Source organism: Nicotiana tomentosiformis, chromosome 1 (assembly GCF_000390325.3).
Source record: "Nicotiana tomentosiformis chromosome 1, ASM39032v3, whole genome shotgun sequence".
Lineage (NCBI taxonomy): Eukaryota > Viridiplantae > Streptophyta > Magnoliopsida > Solanales > Solanaceae > Nicotiana > Nicotiana tomentosiformis.
This window is the reverse complement of record NC_090812.1, coordinates 31,026,585-31,036,267: the sequence shown is the minus strand read 5'-3', so window position 1 is coordinate 31,036,267 and position 9,683 is coordinate 31,026,585. Positions and strand designations below refer to the sequence as shown.

General features: G+C 41.2%; 1 protein-coding gene across 1 annotated transcript; it reads right to left on the bottom strand.

The window, feature by feature from the left end:
• Positions 1-921: 921 nt before the first annotated feature.
• On the bottom strand, positions 922-1,470 carry LOC138905230 (uncharacterized). The gene has a single exon (XM_070193737.1). It carries the CDS (start codon positions 1,468-1,470, stop codon positions 922-924), a length of 549 nt encoding a protein of 182 aa, XP_070049838.1.
• Between the last annotated feature and the right edge of the window lie 8,213 nt (positions 1,471-9,683).

Here is a 9,683-nt window from a genome sequence, read left to right as displayed (position 1 = left end):
GTTCTAGGAAAATACAAGATCACAAATATGCTACATGTGCCAGATTTTTTTAAATTCAATTTGTTATCAGTTTCAAAACTAACTAGGGAGCTTCCATGTTCAGTCACATTCTTCCCTAGTTTCTGTGTATTTCAGGCACTCTACAGTGGGAAGATAACGGGGATTGCTAGATAAAATAATGGACTCTACATTTTAAAGAGGGGAATACAGTTGACAGTGAGAGCTGCAATATTGAAAGATGGAGACATTGCAACATTATATGCTGTCCGGGAAGATGTTTGGAAATTGTGAAGAAGAAATTTGTGTTGCACAAGGCTGACTTTGGCAGCTTATATTTTAAAATCTGTAAGGAATTGGGAAATGATCAAAACATGAAAGTGTAGATCTTGATGTCTAGTTTTCAGAAAGATAAATCATTAATTATTTGGAATTTTATATAAAACGTTATGACCATTATATTAGAGGCTGTCCGGAAGAATTGGAGAAGGTTGTTGGAAAGATTTGTTGTTTGCGATCGCAGGAGAATGGCCGTGATCGCATAGAGTAATTCATTTTATACTTCGCGATCATGGGAGTTTGGCTGCGATCGCATATTGGAAATGACTGGGCAGCAGATTTAAGTTCTGAAAAAAGGACTTCGTCCCATTTTTCATCTTTGACGATTTGGAGCTCGGGAAGAGGCAATTTTCGGGAGAATTTGGACTATGATTTTCATCATGAGTGACTATGATTGTGATCTAAACTCTAGATTAATTCCAAAATCTAGAGTTTGCATGATAGAATTTGGGGTTTGGTATATCCATTAATAATACACCAGTTAATCCCATACATAGCAACTAATGCTTCAACTTCATTGTTACAATTACACTGGACAGGGACTGAGAAAGCAAAGATAATTAATATCTCCATGTTCATCTCGCACTACACCACCCATTCCAGCATTGCCCGTATTGGTGTTATAGCCTCCATGAGTGTTTGTCTTTTGTTCCTATTAATTTGCCACGCAGAATTGTTAGAATAGTGTCTATTATGGGAAAGATTCCAAATGGTGAAGTCAGGTTGGGAGCTAGGACCAATCTCAATTTTCAATATCTGTTGAACCATGTGAGTAGGGACAATTCTTTGAAGATTATCAATATTCCACTGATTGTTCTGAATGAAGTTCTTAACAGGAGTTTTGGCAGGGGTACGAACATTATGACAGAGATTAGTTAACGAACCTTTTTCTATCCAATTATCCCACCAAAAACTACAAGTAGCGGCTTGTAGTTTCCAGATCATATTAGGCTTTGCTTTCTTATTGATCCTCATAAGGTTCTTCCATTCATGAGAGGTATTAGCATAATTTTTTCGAGCAACATGATGTTTCCTAGAGCAGGACATAGCTTGTAGGAAGGAAGACCATAAAGAAGGTTGAGTCCTGAACCTCCACCATCTTTTCATAGTTAGAGTATCGCTAATCTCCTCCATATTCGACCCCGACTCGCCGTTGGGTTACTATAATTGCAATCGACCATTTTATACCTTGTTTAGAGGTGTGCATTTGGATGTGATCAGGTATTATGCCATTCATGACTTCTCATATACATTGACATGTAGGCACAGAGATGCATTTTTCCTCATGCCATTTGATGATGAAACATTTACTTGTTGAAAGGTTTTGGAAAGAAAATCACAATTTTACAAACTTACTCATATTTTGGTATTTTTGGTAAGATATTTGGGTTTTTCATTGTGATACTTGAAAAACATGCCTATTTTTCGGAATTGTGAACGAGCTGAATATTATATCTCTGAGTTATTTCCTGTACCACTTTTATTATATTATTATGAACTGTTGTTGGCTATTGGTGTTGGACTCTGACCTTTGTCTCAGCTCGTCACTACTTTCCACCTAAGGTTAGATTTGTTACATATGAGTACATGGGGTCAGTTGTACACGTACTACACTTCTGCACTTTGCATGCAAATGTTGGATGTTGATGTTGTTGTGCACGGCGGGAGCTGGATTTGAAGTTGTACCGGTGTTCCAGTTACAATTGCCTCTTGTTCATGGTAGCTTTAGACTTATGAAAATCTGTTTATGTACATTCGGACAGATGATGTATTTATTTCATACTAGCTTTGTAAACCCAAAAACTTAGAAGCTCAGACTTGTACTACTAGTCCTTGGGGAGTTGTATAAAATTCAGTTATCTCATCTTTGATTCACTTCAGTATTATTATATTATGTTATTTTATTAATTGGCTTACCTTGCGGGTTGGGTTAGGTGTCATTACGACGGTTTGGATTTTGGGTCGTGAGAGACTGGTTGTGTAAAAATATTTTACATTTTCTATATGGCAAAACAAGTGTTTAGAAATAACATATACATATAGATATGTGTGTCGTTTTAGGGAGGGGGTGGGGTGAATGTTAAATTGCTCCACAGTTAGTCTCAACTAGACTGGAACTTTTTCTGGACTTACACATATATCGTATTAAGAATAATCATATGTCGGTTGCTATCATTAAAAGGTTGACCCAAATTAAAAGTGATCTGCTAAGATTTTAAAGTTAAATGAGTCTATTAGATACCTTGTAAAGTACGGGGTCTTATGTGTAGATACTCGGATGTATTTTCTAATTTGATGATAGGCTATATTAGAAATACATAAACTTGTGCACCTATTAATAGGGTTATGGTTAGGGGTGGGCATAAATCCAAAAAATCGAACCGAACCGAATTAATTTGGTATTTCGATATAGATGTTTTCGGTATTTCGGTATACTTCAGTACATAAATTGCGGTATTTTGGTACGGTATTCTGTCACGACCCAAAATCCTAACCTGTTGTGATGGCGCCTATCTCAGTACTAGGCAATGGTTATCGTATATTCCAAGCGGTATTGTTACTAGTTATTCAGTTATCCACTGCTGTTAGTTGCCAAGTTTTATTTTTGTTTGTTATTTTCCATAATTTATCAGGCTTACCTAGTCGTAGAGACTAGGTGCCGTCACGACGTTATACGGAGGGAGTTTGGGTCGTGACAATTTGGTATCAAAGCTCTAGGTTCATAGGTGTCGTGAGTCACAAGCAAGTTTAGTAGAGCCTCGCGGATCGGTACATAGACGTCTGTATTTATCTTCGGGAGGCTATGGAACTGTTAGGAAAATAATTTCACTTCTTTGATTCCTTGTCGTGCGAAATTGTTGACTTTGAAATTCTAAACTTTTGTATTCTATTCTCTCACAGATGGTGAGGACACGTACATATGGATCTGATGAATAGGCACCCGCGCCCCCTACTAGAGCTGTGAGAGGCCGGGACCGGGGTAGAGGCCTATGACATTCACGCGATGCAGCCAGAGCACCCGCACGAGCTGCTACATAGGAGCCCCCAGTAGCTCCGACTGGAGGCAGACACCTGAAACACATGTTGCTGCACCAGCTCTCCAGGAGACCCTAGCCCAGTTTTCGAGCATGTTTATTAGCTTAGCTCAGGCTGGATTGATTCCACTTGCTCCTTCCACATCTTAGGCCGGGGAAAGAGCACAAACTCCCGTCATCGATACTCTAGAGAAGCAGTCTTAGGCCGACCAAGTTCCAGAGATTATACCGATGCAGCCGGTAGCTCCAATTCAGCACGAGACTAGGACAACCGCTTATGAGGTGGAGCAGCTCAAACTTGAGAAGTACAAGAAGTACCACCCACCTACCTTCAGCGGATTGGCTACAGATGATGCTTAGGGTTTTCTGGAGAAGTATTGTCGTATTCTCCGTACTATGGGCATAGCGGAGACGAGTGGGATTTCTTTTACCACATTCCAGCTTAGAGGAGCAGCCTATCAGTGGTGGCGTGCTTATGAGTTGAGTAGTCCGGATGAGGTAGCTTCACTTAAATGGACTCAGTTCTCGTACATGTTTTTGAGAGAGTATGCCCCTCAGAGCCTCAAGGACTCATGGCACGCGGAGTTTGAGCAGCTGCGCCAGGGTGCTATGACTGTGTCAGAGTATGCAGTCCGCTTCAGTGATTTGGCCCGACATGCACCAGCCTTGGTTGCCACAGTTCGAGAGAGGGTTCGACGATTTATTGAGGGACTCCACCCCAGTATCCGGATTAGTATGGCCAGGAAGTTGGATGGATATTTCTTATCAGTAGGTTATGAGTATTGCCATGAGATTGGAGGGCATGCTTGCCCGATATAGAGAGGAGAAGGAGGCCAAGAGGTCTCGAGAGTCTGGCACTTACAGCGGTACTCGTTCCCCAGTTGCAGTTCGACATGCTAGGGGTTATGAGAGTCGCCCCGTTCATTCAGCTCTTCCAGCTGCCAGTGGTGTTCCAGCCCCTGCTAGGCACCAGGAGCCTTATTATACACCACCAGTATCTAGTGTGCCTCCTGCTCGGGGTGCTTTTAGCGGCCAGTCCAGCAGACCTGGCCTGAGCCAGTCACAACAGTCACGCCCTCCGAGAGCTTGTTTTGAGTGTGGCGACGCTCGCCATATGGTGAGGGATTGCCCCAGATTTAGAAGGGGTGTACCTCCACAGACTTCTCAGGCATAGCATGCTCCACCGGGTCCTCAGGCTATGATTCTAGCACCAGTTACCACCCCACCTGCTCAGCCAACTCGAGGTGGAGGTCACGGAGGTCGAGGTCGCCCTAGAGGGGGAGGCCAGACCAGATATTATGCTCTTCCGGCTCGTACAGAGGCAGTTGCTTCTGACTCTATCATTATAGGTATTGTTTCGGCCTGTCATAGAGATGCATTGGTATTATTTGACCCAGGCTCTACATATTCCTATGTGTTCTCTTATTTTGCTCCATATTTGGGCGTATCTCGGGATTCTTTGAGTTCCCCAGTTTATGTGTCTATTCCTGTGGGAGATTCTCTTGTTGTGGACTACGTGTATCGGCTGTGTTTGATTACTCTTAGTGGTTTTGAGACCAGAGCCAATTCATTATTACTCAGCATGGTAGACTTTGATGTTATCTTGGGCATGGACTAGTTGTCGCTCCATTATGCTATTCTTGATTGTCACGCTAAGACTGTGACGCTGGCTATGCCAGGTTTATCGCGATTAGAGTGGAGAGGTACCTTAGAGTATACTCCCAACATAGTTATTTTATTTCTTAAAGCTCAACGAATGGTTGAGAAGGGGTGTGACGCGTATCTAGCTTATGTGAGAGATGTCAGTATTGATACCCCTACAGTTGAGTCAGTTCCAATAGTGAGGGACTTTCCAGATGTGTTTTCAGCTGATCTTTCGGGTATGCCGCCTGATAGAGATATTGATTTTGGCATTAATTTATTGTCGGGCACTCAGCCCATCTCTATTCCTCCACATCGCATGGCTCATCCTGAATTAAAGGAGCTGAAGAAGCAGTTACAGGAGCTACTTGATAAGGGCTTCATTCGGCCCAGTGTGTCACCTTGGGGTGCTCCTGTCTTATTTATGAAGAAGAAGGATGGTTCTATGCGGATGTATATTGATTACCGCCAGTTGAACAAAGTCACAGTGAAGAACAGGTATCCATTGCCTCGTATTGATGATCTATTTGATCAGTTACAGGGTGCTAGAGTGTTTTCCAAGATTGACTTATGTTCAGGCTATCATCAGTTAAAGATTCGGGAGCCAGATATCCCGAAGAGTGTTTTAGGACTAGGTATGGTCACTACGAGTTTCTTGTGATGTCATTTGGGCTGACCAATTCCCCAACAACTTTTATGCACTTGATGCACAGTGTGTTCCGGCCTTATCTTGACTCATTTATCATTGTGTTTATTGACGACATTCTGGTGTACTCCCAAACTCTGGAGGATTATGAGCAGCACCTAAGGACTGCGCTTCAGACCTTGAGAGAAAAGAAGTTATATGCAAAATTTTCAAAGTGTGAGTTTTGACTAGACTCAGTGGCATTCTTGGGTCATGCACTACTACAAAAAAAATCTTTAGCGACAATAAGACATTTGACGTTAATTTGTTCCCGAAAGCCAAATATTACTGGCTAATGAATATTGGCTACTAATTAGTATCTTTTAGCACCTAAATATTCCCTCTAATTTTTTCTTTTCCCTCTAAATCTTCTCGCGCCTAAACTTTACTATCGTATTTACCCTAAAGACTGCAAAAAAGAAAAAAAAATTCGCTCAAAGAAAGAAACCTTCTTTCAGAGAAAGTACCCTCTCGATTCTTCAATCCTCTGCAACCAAAATTGCTGGTCACCATCACAATCACCAGTAAGTTTGCCTTTCTATATACTTCCATCTCTATCTTTAGGTTATTAGTTGGATGAGTCTACGAATTAATGAAAAAATGCATGTAAATTGAAGCATTATCATAGGTTAATTGGTTGGGTCTAAATCCTTCAATTTGAAAGATTCTCAACTTAGTATGTGGGAAATTTTAACAATATGGTGATGTGGTTTTGAAAGAGAAACAGAAAGAAATTGCAGAATTGAAACTAAGAAGATGAGCTAAGAGTATTTCATATCATAAAACTAGTGTACAACCATTACCTCTTACAAATACTCTCATAGCTAGGACTAAAATGTAAAGTAAATTACTAATGGACCTAAGTGAAATATAAGACAAGGACCAAACTGTAACTTCTCAAACTAAATAACTAACATAACTACTCTTTATTCCTTTACTACTTCTAAAGCTTAAGGTACACCTCCCATCTGTGCAAGCTCTCATTCAGGTCATATCAGTACTCCCCCCCTAAAAAAATTCCTTGACCTCAAGGAATGAAGGTAGGGAATCTGACTTTGATGGCATTAGAATCTTCCCATGTTGCTTGGTCTTCAGGCAACTGCTCCCATTGAATTAAGAATTGGACCACAGCTTTATTCCTCTTATGTATCATCCTTCTATCTAACACCTTGGATGGATAAGGGCAGTAGGGACTGGACAAATCCAAAATGGGAGGATGATTCACTGTTGCTGGGACTTCATAGCAGGGCTTGAGGAGTGAGACATGGAGGTTGGATGTAGGAGTAACTGGGGGTAAAGCAAGTTTATAGGCCACAGTCCCAACCTTTTCCAAAATCTGATATGGGCCATAGTATTTGGAAGAGAGTTTTGGTGAAGTGCCTTGTGGATAGAGTTAACTGCCTATAGAGTTGCACCTTTAAATTAGACCCAATCTCCTACTTGAAATTGCCTGTCAGACCTGTGCTTGTTGGCCTGCTCCACCATTCTTTGTTGAGATCTAGCCAAATGAAATTTCAGAAGCAGAAACTTCAGCTCCCTAGTAACTAAGCTCCTATGCACTTCTTCCATGTTTGAATCCCCTGACACATAGGGTAGATGCAAGGGTGAAGGTTGGCCATATAAAGCCTCATAGGGAGTGGTTTGAATGGATGTGTGAAATATTATGTTGTACCACCATTCGGCAAAAGCTAAGTATTGTACCCAGTCCTTGGGAGAATCAGAGCAATAGCACCTTAGATAGGTCTCTAAACACATATTGATAACCTCAGTTTGGTCGTTAGATTGTGGTAAATAGTAGAGGTGTTCAGAGTAACTCCCTATATTGCAAAGATCTCTTGCCACAGTTTACTAGTAAACACAGGGTCCCTATCACTCACAATGTCTACCGGCATACCATGCAATTTAAAAATGTGTTCCATGAATAAGTGAGCAATATCCAAAGCAGAGTATGGGTGGGATAGGGCTATGAAGTGAGCATACTTAGTTATCCTATCAAAAACCACCTGAATGACCTCTTTGCCTTTGGATTTGGGCAATCCTTCAACGAAGTCTATACTGATGCTACTCCAAGCCACTGATGGAATTTGAAGTGGCTGTAACAACCCAGGGTAAGCAAAATGATCATACTTACTCTTCTGACAAACATCACATTTCTTAACATACTCCTCAACATCTGTTTTCATTCCTTTCCAATAGAAGAGTGAGGCCACTCTTCTGTATGTGTGGTCTATCCCTGAATACCCTCCACCTACAGAGTTGTGCCACAAATACAGGATTTTTTGCCTTAGAGTCTGATCACTCCCAATCATCAGCCTCCCATTCCTCCTTAGTTGTTGATTAATGTAGGACTACCCTTTCACCTCCTCTTTGTGAGCCAGCAATTGTTGAATTAAAGCTGACAACTCAGGATCAGCATTCCAACTATCCTTGATAGTTTGTAAAAAATCAGTCCTCACAGAAGACAAGGTCAGAGCTGCTATCTCAATTGTTGGAAGTCTAGATAGAGCATCAGCAACCTTGTTCTCTTTCCCTTCTTGTATTGTATCTCGAAATCAAATTGTATCAATTTAATAATCCATTTAAGTTGAGCTCCAGTATGCAGTTTTTGATCCAACAAAAACTTAAGGGCCTTCTGATCAGTTTTAACCACAAAGTGCCTGCCTATCAAATACTGTCCCCACTTAGTGACAGCCATGACCAAAGCTAGTAATTCCTTGTCATACACAGACATAGCTTGGTGTTGTGGAGACAACCCCTTACTCAGGTAGGCAATGGGTTGCCCTGATTGCATAATGACAGCTCTAATTCCTATGTCACATGTATCTGTTTCTACCACAAAAGATAAGCTGAAATCAGGTAAGGCTATGACAGGTGCAGAAGTTAAAGCACCTTTAAGATCCTCAAATGCTGCAGTTGCTTGATCATTCCACTTGAAGTGATCCTTTTTCAGTAAATCTATTAATGGCTTGCTTATGCGCCTATAGCCTCTAATAAATCTCCTATAGTAGCATGCTAAACCAAGAAACCTCCTCAATTGTTTGACAGTGGCAGGTGTTGGCCACTGTTGGACTGCTTGGATTTTCTTAGGATCAGTGGCCACACCCTTAGCAGAGATGAATTGGCCCAAGTATTCAACACTAGCCACAACAAATTGACACTTAGTCCTTCTAGCATAAAGTTGGTGCTGCATCAGAAGTCTGAAGGTAATTTTCAAGTGCTTAGAATGATCCTCTATGTTCTTACTGAAGATGAGGATGTTGTTAAAAATACTAGAATAAACTTTCTGAGATGCTCTTAAAATACATGATTCATCAGTCCTTGGAAACTAGAAGGAGCATTAGTTAACCCAAAGGGCATGACTAATCACTCATAGTAGCCCGAGTGTGTTCTAAAAGCAATCTTATGGATGTCCTCAGGTGCCATTCTTATTTGATGATAGCCTGATCGAAGATCTATCTTAGAATAAACCTGTGAACCCCCCAATTCATCCAGTAGCTCTTCAATGATGGGAATGGGGTATTTATCCTTGATGGTGATCTGATTGAGTTCCTTGTAGTCCACACAAAGCCTCCAGTTGCCATCTTTCTTTCCCACTAGGACCACATGAGAGGAAAATGGGCTGCAATTATTTTGTATCAACCCTTGAGACTTCAATTCTTGAACCATTAGCTCAATCACATCCTTCTGAACTGGAGAGTACCTGTAAGGTCTTGAGTTGATTAGTTCAGCACCATCTTTCAAGGGAATATGATGATTGAAACACTTTCTAAGTGGTGGCAGTTCCTTAGGTTCTTGAAAGACTACTTCATAGTCCTGTAACACTTGCTAAATCTCGAGGGGTTCTTCACCAAACTATTTCTCCTCCACCTCTTCGGGAGAAGAAACTCTGATCATAAAGAGTCGGACATTGTCTCCTGTAGATTTGTGGAGTGAAGAGGATTCCACCATTTTCAGCTTAGGTGTAATCCCCTGTAGGGCAAATATTT

Excerpts from the sequence above, each read along its gene's own strand:
- LOC138905230 (XM_070193737.1), bottom strand. The coding sequence starts at position 1,470 with ATGGAGGAGATTAGCGATACTCTAACTATGAAAAGATGGTGGAGGTTC.